General features: G+C 45.2%; 1 protein-coding gene across 3 annotated transcripts in view; it reads right to left on the bottom strand.

Moving 5' to 3' along the window:
- Positions 1-21,161, bottom strand: part of LOC115111750 (A-kinase anchor protein 11-like) — a 51,624-nt gene extending 30,463 nt beyond the window's left edge. For all 3 annotated transcript variants that reach the window (XM_029638128.2, XM_029638157.2, XM_029638146.2), the window contains exons 1-5: positions 21,077-21,161; positions 4,343-4,439; positions 4,104-4,214; positions 3,968-4,021; positions 3,739-3,870 (exon numbers count right to left, since the gene is read on the bottom strand). In XM_029638128.2, the coding sequence (XP_029493988.1) occupies positions 3,739-3,870; positions 3,968-4,021; positions 4,104-4,214; positions 4,343-4,402 (357 nt within the window). In that variant the 5' untranslated portion in view covers positions 4,403-4,439; positions 21,077-21,161. The remainder of the gene's footprint in view (positions 1-3,738; positions 3,871-3,967; positions 4,022-4,103; positions 4,215-4,342; positions 4,440-21,076) is intronic.
- Between the last annotated feature and the right edge of the window lie 325 nt (positions 21,162-21,486).

Below are 21,486 nucleotides of genomic sequence, written 5' to 3'. Positions count from 1 at the left end.
GTAACCACAAAGCTGCAGAGCCAGACTGAACACTAGCAGACACAAGGCAAGACAACGTGGCAAACACTGGTGAGAAAACAAGCAGCCACACTATCCCAGAAATCTGTACACCTGGTTCTGGTCAACAGGGTGAAAACACAGAATCTCTCAGACCTTTGCACACAGCCTAAGGAAGGTCCAATGAATCAGCTTGGAAACTACAGTACCAGTCAAAAATGTTGACACCTACTCATTCAAGGGTTTGTCTTTATTTTTTACTATTTTCTACATTGTAGAATAATAGTGAAGACATCGACACTATGAAATAACACATGGAATCATGTAGTACCCCAAAAAGTGTTAAACAAATCAAAATCAATTTGATATATTTGAGATTCTTCAAAGTAGCCACCCTTTGGCTTGATGACAGCTTTGCATATTCTTGGCATTCTCTCAACCAGCTTCATGAGGTAGTCACCTGGAATGCATTTCAATTAACAGGTGTGCTTTGTTAAAAGTTCACTTGAGGAATTTCTTTCCTTCTTAATGCATTTGAGCCAATCAGTTGTATTGTGACAAGGTAGAGATGGCATACAGAACATAGCACTATTTGGTAAAAGACCAAGTCCATATTATGGCAAGAACAGCTCAAATAAGCAAAGAAAAACGACAGTCCATCATTACTTTAACCTTTTTGGGATAGGGGGCAGCATTTTCACTTTTGGATGAATAGCGTGCCCAGAGTGAACTGCCTCCTACTCTGTCCCAACTGCTAATATATGCATATTGTTATTAGTTTTGGATAGAAAACACTCTGAAGTTTCTAAAACTGTTTGAATGATGTCTGTGAGTATAACATAACTCATATGGCAAGCGAAAAGCTGAGAAAAATACAACCAGGAAGTGGGAAATCTGAGGTTTGTAGTTTTTCAAAGCTTGGCCTACCGAATACAGTGTCTATGGAGTCAAGTTGCACTTCCTGCGGCTTCCACTAGATGTCAACCGTCTTTAGAAACTTGAATGCGGATTCTACTATAAAGGAGGGGCTCATGAGACCTGTTTGAGTCAGTGGTCTGGCAGAGTGTCTCAGGCTCGTGACGCGCGCTCCCGACAGAGTTAGCTCTCGTTCCAGTGCTTTTCTTCCGACATAGGAATTCTCCGGTTGGAACATTATTGATGTTTTATGTTAAAAACATCCTAAAGATTGATTCCATACATCGTTTGACTTGTTTCTAAGACCTGTAATGGAACTTGTAGAGTTTTTGTCTGGACAAAGATGGATTACTGGGCTGAACACGCTAACAACAAGTGGCTATTTGGACATAAATTATGAACTTTATGGAACAAATCATTCATTTATTGTCGAACTGGGATTCCTGGGAGTGCCTTCTGATGAAGATCAAAGGTAAGTGAATATTTAGTGTTATTTCTAACTTCTGTTGACTCCAAAATGGAGGATATTTCTCTGGCTGGGATTGGGTTCTGAGCACCGTTCTCAGATTATTCTTTTTCCGTAAAGTTCTTTTGAAATCTGACACCGCAGTTGCATTAAGGAGAAGTCTATCTTTAATTCTGTGAATAACACTTGTATCTTTTATCAATGTTTATTATGAGTATTTCTGCAAAATCACCGGATGTTTTGGAATCAAAACATTACTGCACGGAAGGCGCCAATGTAAACTGATATTTTTGGAGATAAATATGCATATTATCGAACAAAACATGTCCTATGAGTGTCATCTGATGAAGATCAAAGGTTAGTGATTCATTTTATCTATATATCTGCTATACTCCTATCTTTGGCTGGAAAAATGGCTGTGTTTAAAAAAAAACATGTTTTGCTTTCTCTGTAAAGCATTATTTTAATCGAACACGATGGGTAGATTAACAATAAGTTTCTCTTTCATTTGCTGTATTGGACTTGTTAATGTGTGAAAGTTACATATTTCTAAAAAATATATATTTTCAGCGGAATGTTGTCAAGGGGTTCCGCTACCGGAACGCCTGCGCTAGAAAGGTTAAGACATGAAGGTCAGTCAACACAACTCTTCCAGAACGCCGCAGCCCGTCTGGTGTTCAACCTTCCCAAGTTCTCTCACGTCACCCCGCTCCTCCGCTCTCTCCACTGGCTTCCAGTTGAAGCTCGCATCCGCTACAAGACCATGGTGCTTGCCTACGGAGCTGTGAGGGGAACGGCACCTCAGTACCTCCAGGCTCTGATCAGGCCCTACACCCAAACAAGGGCACTGCGTTCATCCACCTCTGGCCTGCTCGCCTCCCTACCACTGAGGAAGTACAGTTCCCGCTCAGCCCAGTCAAAACTGTTCGCTGCTCTGGCCCCCCAATGGTGGAACAAACTCCCTCACGACGCCAGGACAGCGGAGTCAATCACCACCTTCCGGAGACACCTGAAACCCCACCTCTTTAAGGAATACCAAGGATAGGATAAAGTAATCCTTCTCACCCCCCTTAAAAGATTTAGATGCACTATTGTAAAGTGGCTGTTCCACTGGATGTCTTAAGGTGAACGCACCAATTTGTAAGTCGCTCTGGATAAGAGCGTCTGCTAAATGACTTAAATGTAAATGTAAATGTAATGTAAACACGGAAAATGTCAAGAACTTTTAAAGTTTCTTCAAGTGCAGTTGCAAAAACCATCAAGAGCTATGATGAAACCACCACAGCAAAGGAAAACCCAGAGTTACCTCTGCTGCAGAGGATAAGTTCAGTAGAGTTAACTGCACCTCAGATTGCAGCCCACATAAATGCTTCACAGAGTTCAAGTAACAGACACATCTCAACAACTGTTCAGAGGAGACTCCATGAATCAGGTCTTCATGGCCAAATTGCTGCAAAGAAATCACTACTAAAAGGACACGAATAAGAAGAGACTTGCTTGGGCCAAGAGACATGAGAAATGGACATTAGACTGGTGGAAATCTGTCCTTTGGTCTGATGAGTCCAAGTTTGAGATTTTTTGTTCCAACCACCATGTCTTTGTGAGATACAGAGTAGGTGAAGGGATGATCTCTACATGTGTGGTTCCCACCATGAAGCATAGAGGTGGTGTGATGGTGCTTTGCTGGTGACACTGATTTATTTAGAATTCAAGGTACACTTAACCAGCATGGCTACTACAGCATTCTGCAGAGATGCACCATCCCATCTGGTTTGCGCTTAGTGGGACGATCATTTTTTTAACAGGACAATGACCCAACACACACCTACAGGCTGTCTAAGTGCAATTTGACCAAGAAGGAGAGTGATGGAGTACTGCATCAGATTACCTGGCCTCCACAATCACCAGACCTCAACCCAATTGAGATGGTTTGGGATGAGTTAGACCGCAGAGTGAAGGAAAAGCAGCCAACAAGTGTTCAGCATATGTGGGAACTCCTTCAAGACTGTTGGAAAACTATTCCTCAAGAAGCTGGTAGAGAGAACGCCAAGAGTGTGCAAAGCTGTCTTCAAGGCAAAGGGTAGCTACTTTGAAGAATCTCAAATACATTTTAATTTGTTTAACACTTTTTTGGTTACTACATGATTCCATGTGTTATTTCATAGTGTTGATGTCTTCACTATTATTCTACAATGTAGAAAATAGTAAAAAATAAAGAAAAACCCTTGAATGAGTAGATTTGTCCAAACTTTAAGGGTACTGTATATTGAACTCTTATTTACCTGTGAAATACCGTATTTCCTCTGAAGCAGTCTACAGACCCTTTACCTATTAGAAACTTCCTCTCTTGTCATGTTAACCTGAGTAGAAGAGTCCCTCCTGTCGGCTGATCTCCTGCTGTCCTTCAGTAGCAGCACCTCTTCGTTTCTCAGGCTGGTGACGTGGAGAGACCTCAGCAGCTCCGCCAGGTCCCCCGGGAGAGAAGAAAGGGCCTGGGGACAGAACATCACACAAATAACACATTAATAACATCAATTAATAAGACATGAATTGAACTATAGAAGTCAGAACTGGTGCAGTAACGGTCACCTGTAGAGTTCGATCCTCCCCTTCAGAGTGACCAGGCAAACACACAAAATGGATCTGAGGGAAGAAGGGAACGTCAGGGAAATCCTGCATATCATGAAGTCATAATCAAAGTGTGGGTGAGAGCTGTGACACATACCTCAGTCAGGCATGGAGTGTCTCTGGTCTGCAGCTCCAATCGCACGCTGCACAGCTCCTTTCTGCTGCTCAGAAGGCTCTTCATACACGGAGTCCCGCCGTCACGCACCGCCTTCACACAATTAGAAGTTAACTCAGGTTACACACATGAACGACCTCACACACAGCACCAAGCCTTCAAGAATTATATTAAATCAACCACTCGATCAGTCAATCCGAAGATGGCATTCTGACTCAAACCTCTTTCCTGGAGGCTCTGGTCCTGAGAGGAACTCTTCGGATACGGGCACAGGCGTCCATGGCAACGCAGGCTCAGCGTGACGGACTAGCCACTCACCTGTAGAAGGAGAGAAAGAGGAGAAGGAGAGAGTTGAGATCACGCCAAATACATTTTGATATCATTCAATTCTGACTTACTAACAAGTCTCTAAGATAAGAATGAAAAACAGGAGGACGGGCTCATTGTAAAGGCTGGAATGGAATTAATGGAGTCAAACATTGGAGTCAAACATACGGAAACCACGTTTGACTCCGTTCCATTGACATCTGCTCCGTGCTTCTACATCTGCATTGCTTGCTGTTTGGGGTTTTAGGCTGGGTTTCTGTATAAGCACTCCACTGATGTAAAAAGGGCTTCATATATCAATTATTGGATATATTGCGAGAGGACAACAATGCATTATGTGCCAGTCTAGAATTCAGCCAACGTCAGATTGATGATCCAAGGAAAGAGAACACGGCGCTGAAAGGTGCTGTAGACTCTATTCATAGCAAGGTGGAGCTGAAAGGTTCTGTAGACTCTATTCATAGCAAGGTGGAGCTGAAAGGTACTGTAGACTCTGTTCATAGCAAGGTGGAGCTGAAAGGTACTGTAGACTATTCATAGCAAGGTGGAGCTGAAAGGTACTGTAGACTCTATTCATAGCAAGGTGGAGCTGAAAGGTACTGTAGACTCTATTCATAGCAAGGTGGAGCTGAAAGGTACTGTAGACTCTGTTCATAGCAAGGTGGAGCTGAAAGGTACTGTAGACTATTCATAGCAAGGTGGAGCTGAAAGGTACTGTAGACTCTATTCATAGCAAGGTGGAGCTGAAAGGTACTGTAGACTCTGTTCATAGCAAGGTGGAGCTGAAAGGTTCTGTAGACTCTATTCATAGCAAGGTGGAGCTGAAAGGTTCTGTAGACTCTATTCATAGCAAGGTGGAGCTGAAAGGTACTGTAGACTCTATTCATAGCAAGGTGGAGCTGAAAGGTACTGTAGACTCTGTTCATAGCAAGGTGGAGCTGAAAGGTACTGTAGACTCTATTCATAGCAAGGTGGAGCTGAAAGGTACTGTAGACTGTTCATAGCAAGGTGGAGCTGAAAGGTTCTGTAGACTATTCATAGCAAGGTGGAGCTGAAAGGTTCTGTAGACTCTATTCATAGCAAGGTGGAGCTGAAAGGTACTGTAGACTCTGTTCATAGCAAGGTGGAGCTGAAAGGTACTGTAGACTATTCATAGCAAGGTGGAGCTGAAAGGTTCTGTAGACTCTATTCATAGCAAGGTGGAGCTGAAAGGTACTGTAGACTCTGTTCATAGCAAGGTGGAGCTGAAAGGTACTGTAGACTCTATTCATAGCAAGGTGGAGCTGAAAGGTGCTGTAGACTCTGTTCATAGCAAGGTGGAGCTGAAAGGTACTGTAGACTCTATTCATAGCAAGGTGGAGCTGAAAGGTACTGTAGACTGTTCATAGCAAGGTGGAGCTGAAAGGTACTGTAGACTCTATTCATAGCAAGGTGGAGCTGAAAGGTACTGTAGACTCTGTTCATAGCAAGGTGGCGCTGAAAGGTACTGTAGACTCTATTCATAGCAAGGTGGAGCTGAAAGGTACTGTAGACTCTGTTCATAGCAAGGTGGCGCTGAAAGGTACTGTAGACTCTGTTCATAGCAAGGTGGAGCTGAAAGGTACTGTAGACTCTGTTCATAGCAAGGTGGAGCTGAAAGGTGCTGTAGACTCTGTTCATAGCAAGGTGGAGCTGAAAGGTACTGTAGACTCTGTTCATAGCAAGGTGGAGCTGAAAGGTACTGTAGACTCTGTTCATAGCAAGGTGGAGCTGAAAGGTACTGTAGACTCTGTTCATAGCAAGGTGGAGCTGAAAGGTACTGTAGACTCTGTTCATAGCAAGGTGGAGCTGAAAGGTACTGTAGACTGTTCATAGCAAGGTGGAGCTGAAAGGTACTGTAGACTCTGTTCATAGCAAGGTGGAGCTGAAAGGTACTGTAGACTATTCATAGCAAGGTGGAGCTGAAAGGTACTGTAGACTCTGTTCATAGCAAAGTGGAGGTGGTGCAAAGGGAGAACAAACAACTTAAAGAAACATTGCTTGATGTACAGTGTCAAGAACTACAGGAAACGTATGATCTCTGTAATTGCAAACAAAGGTTTCTGTACTAAATATTAAGTTGTGCTTTTCTGATGTATCAAATACTTATGTCATGCAATAAAATGCAAATGAATTACTTTTTTTTTAATCATACAATGTGATATTCTGGATTTTTGTTTTAGATTCTGTCTCTCACAGTTGAAGTGTACCTATGATAAAAAATTACAGACCTCTACATGCTTTGTAAGTAGGAAAACCTGCAAAATCGGCAGTGTATCAAATACTTGTTCTCCCCACTGTATGTCAAATAGAGGCACTATGGGCTCAAGTACATCTGCCTCACCAGGCATCCATATTGGTAGGATGCATTCTTCTTCCGGGTTGGAGCGAGCGGTCGCATCCGCGCGTCGGTCTGCAGGTTGTATAACTTTTCATTACATTTCATTACATTTCATTATAGTACAACGGTTTGATTTGTCTAATCTTAGCAATTTCTTCTTAGCTAGCTACATAGCCGTCTTTGTATCAAAGATAATTGCGTAATTATCGTATTTCGTCGTCCTCCTATCTGCCCAGCACCTAGCCAGCTAGCAAACGTTCACCGTCTACCGTAGCACTGTAGTAACTATCACACTCAACTGAACGACTTGATTAGTGTAGTGTTAGCTAGCTACATAGTTGTCTTTGCTGTCTTCGTATCCAAGATAATTGTGTAGTTTAGAGTGTGTAGTCATAGAGTGATTATCTTAATTTACCGAGGTTAGCTAGCCAGCTATTTGTCGTCCTTAACGTAGGAGACACTGCTAGCTAGCCAACAGCTAGCCAACGTCTACTGAATAGAACTTTCGCATTCCGGTCGCATTCCGCTTCGCTCCACAGGTAGTATCACATTTTCATTTCATTTCATTACAGTTCCAACGGTGTGATTTGTTTGATCGTAGCTAGCTACATAGCTAGCTACATAGCCGTCTTTGTTTCAAAGATAATTGTGTAGTCTAGAGCGATTTTCTAGGTTAGCTGGCCAGATATTGTCGTTCTTTTAACGCAACGTAACGTAATCAACACTGCTAGCTAGCCAGCTAGCCCCCGAATAGCAGCATTGTAGAAACTTTACACTCAACGGAACGACTTGATTAGTGTAGTGTCAACAACGCAGCCACTGCCAGCTAGCCTACAAAGTCAACAACGCAGCCACTGCCAGCTAGCCTACCTCAGCAGTACTGTATCATTTTAATCATTTTAGTCAATTAGATTCTTGCTACGTAAGCTTAACTTTCTGAACATTCGAGACGTGTAGTCCACTTGTCATTCCAATCTCCTTTGCATTAGCGTAGCCTCTTCTGTAGCCTGTCAACTATGTGTCTGTCTATCCCTGTTCTCTCCTCTCTGCACAGACCATACAAACGCTCCACACCGCGTGGCCGCGGCCACCCTAATCTGGTGGTCCCAGCGCGCACGACCCACGTGGAGTTCCAGGTCTCCGGTAGCCTCTGGAACTGCCGATCTGCGGCCAACAAGGCAGAGTTCATCTCAGCCTATGCCTCCCTCCAGTCCCTCGACTTCTTGGCACTGACGGAAACATGGATCGCCACAGACAACACCGCTACTCCTACTGCTCTCTCTTCGTCCGCCCACGTGTTCTCGCACACCCCGAGAGCTTCTGGTCAGCGGGGTGGTGGCACCGGGATCCTCATCTCTCCCAAGTGGTCATTCTCTCTTTCTCCCCTTACCCATCTGTCTATCGCCTCCTTTGAATTCCATGCTGTCACAGTTACCAGCCCTTTCAAGCTTAACATCCTTATCATTTATCGCCCTCCAGGTTCCCTCGGAGAGTTCATCAATGAGCTTGATGCCTTGATAAGCTCTTTTCCTGAGGACGGCTCACCTCTCACAGTTCTGGGCGACTTTAACCTCCCCACGTCTACCTTTGACTCATTCCTCTCTGCCTCCTTCTTTCCACTCCTCTCCTCTTTTGACCTCACCCTCTCACCTTCCCCCTACTCACAAGGCAGGCAATACGCTCGACCTCATCTTTACTAGATGCTGTTCTTCCACTAACCTCATTGCAACTCCCTCCAAGTCTCCGACCACTACCTTGTATCCTTTTCCCTCTCGCTCTCATCCAACACTTCCCACACTGCCCCTACTCGGATGGTATCGCGCCGTCCCAACCTTCGCTCTCTCTCCCCCGCTACTCTCTCCTCTTCCATCCTATCATCTCTTCCCTCTGCTCAAACCTTCTCCAACCTATCTCCTGATTCTGCCTCCTCAACCCTCCTCTCCTCCCTTTCTGCATCCTTTGACTCTCTATGTCCCCTATCCTCCAGGCCGGCTCGGTCCTCCCCTCCCGCTCCGTGGCTCGACGACTCATTGCGAGCTCACAGAACAGGGCTCCGGGCAGCCGAGCGGAAATGGAGGAAAACTCGCCTCCCTGCGGACCTGGCATCCTTTCACTCCCTCCTCTCCACATTTTCCTCCTCTGTCTCTGCTGCTAAAGCCACTTTCTACCACTCTAAATTCCAAGCATCTGCCTCTAATCCTAGGAAGCTCTTTGCCACCTTCTCCTCCCTCCTGAATCCTCCTCCACCCCCCCCCCCCTCCCTCTCTGCAGATGACTTCGTCAACCATTTTGAAAAGAAGGTCGACGACATCCGATCCTCGTTTGCTAAGTCAAACGACACCGCTGGTTCTGCTCACACTGCCCTACCCTGTGCTCTGACCTCTTTCTCCCCTCTCTCTCCAGATGAAATCTCGCGTCTTGTGACGGCCGGCCGCCCAACAACCTGCCCGCTTGACCCTATCCCCTCCTCTCTTCTCCAGACCATTTCCGGTGACCTTCTCCCTTACCTCACCTCGCTCATCAACTCATCCCTGACCGCTGGCTACGTCCCTTCCGTCTTCAAGAGAGCGAGAGTTGCACCCCTTCTGAAAAAACCTACACTCGATCCCTCCGATGTCAACAACTACAGACCAGTATCCCTTCTTTCTTTTCTCTCCAAAACTCTTGAACGTGCCGTCCTTGGCCAGCTCTCCCGCTATCTCTCTCAGAATGACCTTCTTGATCCAAATCAGTCAGGTTTCAAGACTAGTCATTCAACTGAGACTGCTCTTCTCTGTATCACGGAGGCCCTCCGCACTGCTAAAGCTAACTCTCTCTCCTCTGCTCTCATCCTTCTAGACCTATCGGCTGCCTTCGATACTGTGAACCATCAGATCCTCCTCTCCACCCTCTCCGAGTTGGGCATCTCCGGCGCGGCCCACGCTTGGATTGCGTCCTACCTGACAGGTCGCTCCTACCAGGTGGCGTGGCGAGAATCTGTCTCCTCACCACGCGCTCTCACCACTGGCGTCCCCCAGGGCTCTGTTCTAGGCCCTCTCCTATTCTCGCTATACACCAAGTCACTTGGCTCTGTCATAACCTCACATGGTCTCTCCTATCATTGCTATGCAGACGACACACAATTAATCTTCTCCTTTCCCCCTTCTGATGACCAGGTGGCGAAACGCATCTCTGCATGTCTGGCAGACATATCAGTGTGGATGACGGATCACCACCTCAAGCTGAACCTCGGCAAGACGGAGCTGCTCTTCCTCCCGGGGAAGGACTGCCCATTCCATGATCTCGCCATCACGGTTGACAACTCCATTGTGTCCTCCTCCCAGAGCGCTAAGAACCTTGGCGTGATCCTGGACAACACCCTGTCGTTCTCAACTAACATCAAGGCGGTGGCCCGTTCTTGTAGGTTCATGCTCTACAACATCCGCAGAGTACGACCCTGCCTCACACAGGAAGCAGTGCAAGTCCTAATCCAGGCACTTGTCATCTCCCGTCTGGATTACTGCAACTCGCTGTTGGCTGGGCTCCCTGCCTGTGCCATTAAACCCCTACAACTCATCCAGAACGCCGCAGCCCGTCTGGTGTTCAACCTTCCCAAGTTCTCTCACGTCACCCCGCTCCTCCGCTCTCTCCACTGGCTTCCAGTTGAAGCTCGCATCCGCTACAAGACCATGGTGCTTGCCTACGGAGCTGTGAGGGGAACGGCACCTCAGTACCTCCAGGCTCTGATCAGGCCCTACACCCAAACAAGGGCACTGCGTTCATCCACCTCTGGCCTGCTCGCCTCCCTACCACTGAGGAAGTACAGTTCCCGCTCAGCCCAGTCAAAACTGTTCGCTGCTCTGGCCCCCCAATGGTGGAACAAACTCCCTCACGACGCCAGGACAGCGGAGTCAATCACCACCTTCCGGAGACACCTGAAACCACACCTCTTTAAGGAATACCTAGGATAGGATAAAGTAATCCTTCTCACCCCCCCCCCCCCTTAAAAGACTTAGATGCACTATTGTAAAGTGGCTGTTCCACTGGATGTCATAAGGTGAAAGCACCAATTTGTAAGTCGCTCTGGATAAGAGCGTCTGGTAAATGACTTAAATGTAATGTAATGTAATGTGTGTATAAACCTCCTAGCTCTACGGTGTCCTATCTGGATGACTTATGTACTGGGTTTGACCAGGCCACAGATACCAACAGAGATGTATTTATCTTGGGTGATTTTAATATAAATTGGAAGGATCACAATAATTTGAATAGAACAAAATTAATGAGATTTGTTTCAAACCACAGTTCTTGGCATATGGTTAATGATACTACTAGATCATCAACTAAGTTGGGTCACCGTCCTGACACATGCATTGATCTGATTTTCTGTAATATACCACTGCAATGCTTAAAAGCCAGATCAATGCCAGTGGGCTGGACAGACCATAATATTGTGACCATAACCATGAACACCAAGGTTCCAAAGAAACCCCCTAGGATTGTGGTCAAGAGAAATATTAAAACATTTAATCATGAGTTATTTCTAAATGATTTGGCTGCTGTACCCTGGGAGCTGATGGGAGCTGATTTATCTAGAGGGTGATTTAAATCACGCTACAAAATGTTTTATTGATTTGCTCACTGAGGTAATGGACCATCATGTCCCTATAAGAAAGAGTACAGTTGGTGCCTGTCCATCGCCATGGATTGATGATGAACTGGGTGAGGCTTTGTCTCAAAGAAATATGGCAAAAGTCTTAGCAGCCAAATCAAAATGAGAAATTGATGAACAGAATTATAGGACACTACGTAATTATGCAGTTAAATTGAATCGAAAGAAAAAATAAGTTATTTTACAACAATGCTTTTATTGATTCTAAAGAGGTATGGAACACAGTTAAGGGCTTACTTGGTACATATATCTCATCATGCCCATCTAGTGTGGAGGTTGGCTTGGTACATCTATCTCATCATGCCCATCTAGTGTGGAGTTTGGCTTGGTACATCTATCTCATCATGCCCATCTAGTGTGGAGGTTGACTTGGTACATCTATCTCATCATGCCCATCTAGTGTGGAGGTTGACTTGGTACATCTATCTCATCATGCCCATCTAGTGTGGAGGTTGACTTGGTACATCTATCTCATCATGCCCATCTAGTGTGGAGGTTTGACTTGGTACATCTATCTCATCATGCCCATCTAGTGTAGAGGTTGACTTGGTACATCTATCTCATCATGCCCATCTAGTGTGGAGGTTGGCTTGGTACATCTATCTCATCATGCCCATCTAGTGTGGAGGTTGGCTTGGTACATCTATCTCATCATGCCCATCTAGTGTGGAGGTTGGCTTGGTACATCTATCTCATCATGCCCATCTAGTGTGGAGGTTGGCTTGGTACATCTATCTCATCATGCCCATCTAGTGTGGAGGTTGGCTTGGTACATCTATCTCATCATGCCCATCTAGTGTAGAGGTTGGCTTGGTACATCTATCTCATCATGCCCATCTAGTGTGGAGGTTGGCTTGGTACATCTATCTCATCATGCCCATCTAGTGTGGAGGTTGACTTGGTACATCTATCTCATCATGCCCATCTAGTGTGGAGGTTGACTTGGTACATCTATCTCATCATGCCCATCTAGTGTGGAGGTTGGCTTGGTACATCTATCTCATCATGCCCATCTAGTGTAGAGGTTGGCTTGGTACATCTATCTCATCATGCCCATCTAGTGTGGAGTTTGACGGGAGAATAATAACAAAACCAGTTGATGTTGCCAATCATTCTGCAGATTTTTTTACAAAGAAAATGAATTTACTGAGCAACAATGTAGACATACATTCTTCCAAACAAGCCATTGTCCAATGGATTGATGATCATATTATGAGCAATAAGATCTGCTCTTTTAGTCTACAAGCGGTGTTACTGGATGTGTTAAACCTATTGAAGTCATTACCTGATGGTAAATATACAGGTTATGGTCTTATGGACAATTTTTTGCTTCGCTGTGCTTTTCCCCAGATTGCAGTTCCACTGAGATACATGTTTAATTGGTCACTCGAAAAGGAGATGTTTGCAAATGTATAGAAGCATGCGAAACTGTGTCCTATTCCAAAAGACAGCAAGAATCCATTACTCCTGCCAATAGTTGACCAATTAGTCTACTCCCTACACTCAGTAAGATATTGGAGGGTATTGTGAGTAGACAAATGTGGGAGTACATGGAAAAGAATGATCTGATGAACCATTCCACTACATTGGTTGACATGACTTACCAGTGGATCAATGCTATGGATAATGGCAAATTTGTAGGTGTACTATTTTTAGATTTCAGTGCAGCATTTGATTTAGTGGATCATGAAATAATGTTGACAAAAATGAATGCATTATGGTTTTAAGGAGGTAGTGGCCTTGGGCCACTTCTCTATTTAATATATACCAATGACCTTCCCTATGCCTTAGGCCACTTCTCTATTTAATATATACCAATGACCTTCCCTATGCCTTAGGCCACTTCTCTATTTAATATATACCAATGACCTTCCCTATGCCTTAGGCCACTTCTCTATTTAATATATACCAATGACCTTCCCTATGCCTTAGGCCACTTCTCTATTTAATATATACCAATGACCTTCCCTATGCCTTAGGCCACTTCTCTATTTAATATATACCAATGACCTTCCCTATGCCTTAGGCCACTTCTCTATTTAATATATACCAATGACCTTCCCTATGCCTTAGGCCACTTCTCTATTTAATATATACCAATGACCTTCCCTATGCCTTAGGCCACTTCTCTATTTAATATATACCAATGACCTTCCCTATGCCTTAGGCCACTTCTCTATTTAATATATACCAATGACCTTCCCTATGCCTTAGGCCACTTCTCTATTTAATATATACCAATGACCTTCCCTATGCCTTAGGCCACTTCTCTATTTAATATATACCAATGACCTTCCCTATGCCTTAGGCCACTTCTCTATTTAATATATACCAATGACCTTCCCTATGCCTTAGGCCACTTCTCTATTTAATATATACCAATGAACTTCCCTATGCCTTAGGCCACTTCTCTATTTAATATATACCAATGACCTTCCCTATGCCTTAGGCCACTTCTCTATTTAATATATACCAATGACCTTCCCTATGCCTTAGGCCACTTCTCTATTTAATATATACCAATGACCTTCCCTATGCCTTAGGCCACTTCTCTATTTAATATATACCAATGACCTTCCCTATGCCTTAGGCCACTTCTCTATTTAATATATACCAATGACCTTCCCTATGCCTTAGGCCACTTCTCTATTTAATGTATACCAATGACCTTCCCTATGCCTTAGGCCACTTCTCTATTTAATATATACCAATGACCTTCCCTATGCCTTAGGCCACTTCTCTATTTAATATATACCAATGACCTTCCCTATGCCTTAGGCCACTTCTCTATTTAATATATACCAATGACCTTCCCTATGCCTTAGGCCACTTCTCTATTTAATATATACCAATGACCTTCCCTATGCCTTAGGCCACTTCTCTATTTAATATATACCAATGACCTTCCCTATGCCTTAGGCCACTTCTCTATTTAATGTATACCAATGACCTTCCCTATGCCTTAGGCCACTTCTCTATTTAATATATACCAATGACCTTCCCTATGCCTTAGGCCACTTCTCTATTTAATATATACCAATGACCTTCCCTATGCCTTAGTCCACTTCTCTATTTAATATATACCAATGACCTTCCCTATGCCTTAGGCCACTTCTCTATTTAATATATACCAATGACCTTCCCTATGCCTTAGGCCACTTCTCTATTTAATATATACCAATGACCTTCCCTATGCCTTAGGCCACTTCTCTATTTAATATATACCAATGACCTTCCCTATCCGTAACATTCGAGACGTGTAGTCCACTTGTCATTCCAATCTCCTTTGCATTAGCGTAGCCTCTTCTGTAGCCTGTCAACTATGTGTCTGTCTATCCCTGTTCTCTCCTCTCTGCACAGACCATACAAACGCTCCACACCGCGTGGCCGCGGCCACTCTAATCTGGTGGTCCCAGCGCGCACGACCCACGTGGAGTTCCAGGTCTCCGGTAGCCTCTGGAACTGCCGATCTGCGGCCAACAAGGCAGAGTTCATCTCAGCCTATGCCCCCTCCAGTCCCTCGACTTCTTGGCACTGACGGAAACATGGATCACCACAGATAACACTGCTACTCCTACTGCTCTCTCTTCGTCCGCCCACGTGTTCTCGCACACCCCGAGAGCTTCTGGTCAGCGGGGTGGTGGCACCGGGATCCTCATCTCTCCCAAGTGGTCATTCTCTCTTTCTCCCCTTACCCATCTGTCTATCGCCTCCTTTGAATTCCATGCTGTCACAGTTACCAGCCCTTTCAAGCTTAACATCCTTATCATTTATCGCCCTCCAGGTTCCTCGGAGAGTTCATCAATGAGCTTGATGCCTTGATAAGCTCCTTTCCTGAGGACGGCTCACCTCTCACAGTTCTGGGCGACTTTAACCTCCCCACGTCTACCTTTGACTCATTCCTCTCTGCCTCCTTCTTTCCACTCCTCTCCTCTTTTGACCTCACCCTCTCACCTTCCCCTCTACTCACAAGGCAGGCAATACGCTCGACCTCATCTTTACTAGATGCTGTTCTTCCACTAACCTCACTGCAACTCCCCTCCAAGTCTCCGACCACTACCTTGTATCCTTTTCCCTCTTGCTCTCATCCAACACTTCCCACACTGCCCCTACTCGGATGGTATCGCGCCGTCCCAATCTTCGCTCTCTCTCCCCGCTACTCTCTCCTCTTCCATCCTATCATCTCTTCCCTCTGCTCAAACCTTCTCCAACCTATCTCCTGATTCTGCCTCCTCAACCCTCCTCTCCTCCCTTTCTGCATCCCTTGATTCTCTATGTCCCCTATCCTCCAGGCCGGCTCGGTCCTCCCCTCCTGCTCCGTGGCTCGACGACTCATTGCGAGCTCACAGAACAGGGCTCCGGGCAGCCGAGCGGAAATGGAGGAAAACTCGCCTCCCTGCGGACCTGGCATCCTTTCACTCCCTCCTCTCTACATTTTCCTCTTCTGTCTCTGCTGCTAAAGCCACTTTCTACCACTCTAAATTCCAAGCATCTGCCTCTAACCCTAGGAAGCTCTTTGCCACCTTCTCCCCCTCCTCCCTCTCTGCAGATGACTTCGTCAACCATTTTGAAAAGAAGGTCGACGACATCCGATCCTCGTTTGCTAAGTCAAACGACACCGCTGGTTCTGCTCACACTGCCCTACCCTGTGCTCTGACCTCTTTCTCCCCTCTCTCTCCAGATGAAATCTCGCGTCTTGTGACGGCCGGCCGCCCAACAACCTGCCCGCTTGACCCTATTCCCTCCTCTCTTCTCCAGACCATTTCCGGAGACCTTCTCCCTTACCTCACCTCGCTCATCAACTCATCCCTGACCGCTGGCTACGTCCCTTCTGTCTTCAAGAGAGCGAGAGTTGCACCCCTTCTGAAAAAACCTACACTCGATCCCTCCGATGTCAACAACTACAGACCAGTATCCCTTCTTTCTTTTCTCTCCAAAACTCTTGAACGTGCCGTCCTTGGCCAGCTCTCCCGCTATCTCTCTCAGAATGACCTTCTTGATCCAAATCAGTCAGGTTTCAAGACTAGTCATTCAACTGAGACTGCTCTTCTCTGTATCACGGAGGCCCTCCGCACTGCTAAAGCTAACTCTCTCTCCTCTGCTCTCATCCTTCTAGACCTATCGGCTGCCTTCGATACTGTGAACCATCAGATCCTCCTCTCCACCCTCTCCGAGTTGGGCATCTCCGGCGCAGCCCACGCTTGGATTGCGTCCTACCTGACAGGTCGCTCCTACCAGGTGGCGTGGCGAGAATCTGTCTCCTCACCACGCGCTCTCACCACTGGCGTCCCCAGGGCTCTGTTCTAGGCCCTCTCCTATTCTCGCTATACACCAAGTCACTTGGCTCTGTCATAACCTCACATGGTCTCTCCTATCATTGCTATGCAGACGACACACAATTAATCTTCTCCTTTCCCCCTTCTGATGACCAGGTGGCGAAACGCATCTCTGCATGTCTGGCAGACATATCAGTGTGGATGACGGATCACCACCTCAAGCTGAACCTCGGCAAGACGGAGCTGCTCTTCCTCCCGGGGAAGGACTGCCCATTCCATGATCTCGCCATCACGGTTGACAACTCCATTGTGTCCTCCTCCCAGAGCGCTAAGAACCTTGGCGTGATCCTGGACAACACCCTGTCGTTCTCAACTAACATCAAGGCGGTGGCCCGTTCTTGTAGGTTCATGCTCTACAACATCCGCAGAGTACGACCCTGCCTCACACAGGAAGCAGTGCAAGTCCTAATCCAGGCACTTGTCATCTCCCGTCTGGATTACTGCAACTCGCTGTTGGCTGGGCTCCCTGCCTGTGCCATTAAACCCCTACAACTCATCCAGAACGCCGCAGCCCGTCTGGTGTTCAACCTTCCCAAGTTCTCTCACGTCACCCCGCTCCTCCGCTCTCTCCACTGGCTTCCAGTTGAAGCTCGCATCCGCTACAAGACCATGGTGCTTGCCTACGGAGCTGTGAGGGGAACGGCACCTCAGTACCTCCAGGCTCTGATCAGGCCCTACACCCAAACAAGGGCACTGCGTTCATCAGTTCCCGCGCAGCCCAGTCAAAACTGTTCGCTGCTCTGGCCCCCCAATGGTGGAACAAACTCCCTCACGACGCCAGGACAGCGGAGTCAATCACCACCTTCCGGAGACACCTGAAACCCCACCTCTTTCAGGAATACCTAGGATAGGATAAAGTAATCCTTCTCACCCCCCCCCTTAAAAGATTTAGATGCACTATTGTAAAGTGGCTGTTCCACTGGATGTCTTAAGGTGAACGCACCAATTTGTAAGTCGCTCTGGATAAGAGCGTCTGCTAAATGACTTAAATGTAATGTAAATGTCTATGCCACTTCTCTATTTAATATATACCAATGACCTTCCCTATGCCTTAGCTGAAACTCAAGCTAATATATTTGCAGATGATACTACAATTTACTCAGCAAGACAATTGGTTCAACAGGTACAGCAAAGCTTTACAATGAGATTTGGAGAATATAGATTGTCCACCATCTATGCGTTGTCCAGACAGAAAAGAGAAATAGGCAAAAGAACATTTAGATTTAGAGCAATAAAGAAATGGAATAAATTAACTGAGCAAACCAGAAACCTTTCAATATATAAAATGTAAACATTATTTTAAAACGATTTAAATATAACACATAGAAATGTTGTGGGACTATAGTAGATGAAGAATCAATATTGTTTTTTAGATTGAGTATTTATTGGGTCATTATGTTAGTATATTATGTATGTTTGTAATAGTGTGTTATATGTGAAAATGTGTTCGTATTATAACTTGTATTTTAATGTTTAAGGACTCTTGGAAGATTAGTCCAAATGGGGACTAAATAAAATAAAATAAAATAGTTATTTGATGATTGTTTCCATTCCAGCCATTATAATGAACCTGCTCTCCAGGGACTCCTCCCACCAGCCTCCTCTGCTGTACATAGGTTAGAAAGGACCTGCAGCATGTCTATCTCCACACATAACTGTAATGGGTCAGTAAGGAGATTGACACTGGCCAACATAAGCTTTCTGTATCGCTGCTAGATGCTACTCTGCATCACAGCGCAACAGCATGATAAAGCAGGTAGTTTCCACTGCCAGCATAGTGGGAATAGTGAGATACTGTTAGACGATAAGACTGTTCATGCAATCAACACAAAATAGTGAGATAGGCCTACTGATGGATGTCAAGACTCCGTTTTTATCCAGTCTTAACACAAACCCTGAGAAACACAGTCATAACAGGAAGTCAGCTGTAGAGGTCAAGAGGTTAGATGTACAACAACAGCACAGCCCTCAGTAAAATAAAGACTGGTGGAGATTAACTGAACTGAGGCACTGAAACAACACTCAGATGAAGTGAAATACATTTAGAGATCAGGTTTCTATCAGGTTTCCAGCAGCCTTAGATGTTGGCATAGTAACTATGTATGCCTGACACCCTCCTTCAGACCCAAGGCCTGCATGGATGATCAAACAGCCGTAGAGACAACTGGGGTGTGGACCTAGAGTCTGAACACTAACCCAGGGAAGAACAAATATTTATAGTGAATGAGGAAGAAAGTTTCCCAAGAAATGTGAGCTGTTCTTTGAGGTGCTGTCCAAAGCAGCTGGTTGAGTGTGAGTCTAGACGATTAGTCTCTGACAGGATGACTGTCCTCTATGTATGGGAACCAAGCAGCAGAAATAATGGACAGCCCACTTGCTCACCCCCCCAGGCTTTTCCGCTATCCACTGACCCCAATGAACTAGGAAGTCTAACAGGTGTCTTATCTCTCATTTTCTATGTTGCAAGTTGTATTTCCTCATGATGACGGTTTGATGATGCTCAGTTCATGTAACCTATAGCATTTTAGTCAAATAGATAAAGACTTTTAAGCTTATATTCATATTCAAATCACAGACTGTACCCACAAATGACCTGTTAAGGAGTGTAGGAGAGCCTACTCCTTTAATATCCAAGCTTTGCCACTGGGCAGCAGACAGGTTTGTGAATAGACGGTATATGTATTACATTACAATCTAAGAATGGGCTAACAGTGCACAAGAAGCCAATGCAGAGACCATATCAAACGGTGGGGATATATGGCAGAATAGGAACCTACTACTGGTTTATGGTCTTTGTAAGCAGCTTTGGAGATGTAGCAGCACAATCTGCCATGGCAGGAATTGTGTAAGAGCTAAAATAGGTCAGTCTGAGGCGTTTCAGCATGAATGTGTGGCTATGTGGGCGGAGGGGTGAAAGGGGAAGAGGAATGCAGCAGCACTGAAACTACAGCTGACAGTATTCAGAGAACCGTTTTCAGTGGACCGTATATGCTACATGACCAAAAGTATGTGGACACCTGCTCATCACACATCTCATTCCAAAATCAGGGGCTAAAATATGGAGTTGGTCCCCCCTTCGATGCTATAACAGCCTCCACTCTTCTGCGAAGGCTTTCCACTAGATGTTGGAAAATTGCTGCGGGAACTTCCTTCCATTAAGCCACAAGAGCATTAGTGAGGTCAGGCAGTGATGTTGGGCAATTAGGCCTGTCTCGCAGTCAGTGTCCCCAATTCATCCCAAAGGTGTTCGATGGGTTTGAGGTCCGGGCTCTGTGCAGACCAGTCAAGTTCCATACCAATCTGTACAAAACATTTCTGTATGGACCTAGCTTTGTGCATGGGGGCATTGTCATGCTGAAAGGGCCTTCCCCAAACTGTTGCCACAAAGTTGGAAGCACAGAATTCCAAGCTCCTATCGTACAGCTGTTGTTGGTGTAGCTACAACATCATCTGCTGGGCTGATACTAGGAACTGCATTCAATAAAGTCTACTGACAATAGGGGGAGTGGTAGCTAACAATCTTAATTCTTGCCATTGTGTGATGAGCGGGGGTTATTTACATGGAAGCTCGATTCAAGATCAGGCTGGAAAATAAGGAATATTGTATAGCAATTTCCTAACTACAGATCCACATTGTCTGGGGAGGTGGTGACAGGCCTACGTGCTATGAAACCACAATCACATAACTAACTGCCATAGCTGACCACAACAAGCAAGCCAGCTGATCAAGCAACGAGCTAGCTAGCTTAATTTACCATTAGAATTGACTCCAAATAGGTTTGATTAGTAAACAACTTTTAGTTTTATCTAACGTGTCTTTAATCAGTATCTTATTAATTAATAACTGTAGCCACACATCGCTAACTGGCAATCAAGCTTAACGTTGTGGCAGGCCATCACACGAGCAGTGTCGCATTTTCACACAGGATGGAAATGATTCAATTGACGTGACATCCCAATACACAGCTGTAGCTGTCACATTTTGAATCAGTGTCGACGCTGCGCAAATCAATCACTTATTTTAGCGAGCTACTTAGTTAGTGTCAACAAGATCGCTTGACTAACTGTCAAACACTTTAACTACTAACGCTAGCTAGCTAGCTAGCAATGGGCCTCTGTCCCATCATCATGTCACATTACACTAACGTTAAAACAGCTGGCTAGCTGGCGTTAACATATAGCTACAAATCATTGCATAATACATCCTGAATACACAATAATGTATCGTCAATTCACCACAACATCGTCATTCAACCTCCCACTCCAGTCATGTTATTCCCACCGTGTTGAAGCGAGATGATGTTCCAACAAAAGTTAATTCCATGAAAACAAGACTGATTCAGGCAGTAGTAATCACCCTCAGCGCTAGCCACAATAAGACTTAGCCACAACAGTGGAATTTGCGGTTTGCCTTCAAAATAAAGGTCCCCCATTGACAGTGATACAAACGGATACAAATAGTGCCATCATGCTGTATTTGGACAAGATAACGCTAAACAAGGTCAGCATTTTGTTTTTTTATTAACTTTAACAAAATACAATAATTGGCTAATTTGACACAAAATAAGAACAAATCTGTTGAAATCACACTGTGGATGTATTCGACTTTTGAATTGCATTAGGGGTACACCTACAGTGAGCTCCGAAAGTATTATATATTTTTGGCTCTGTACTCCAACAATTTGGATTTGA

The sequence above is a fragment of the Oncorhynchus nerka genome, linkage group LG3 (genome assembly GCF_034236695.1).
Source record: "Oncorhynchus nerka isolate Pitt River linkage group LG3, Oner_Uvic_2.0, whole genome shotgun sequence".
Lineage (NCBI taxonomy): Eukaryota > Metazoa > Chordata > Actinopteri > Salmoniformes > Salmonidae > Oncorhynchus > Oncorhynchus nerka.
Note: the sequence above shows the minus strand (reverse complement) of the source record. Positions and strands in the feature narration are given on the sequence as shown.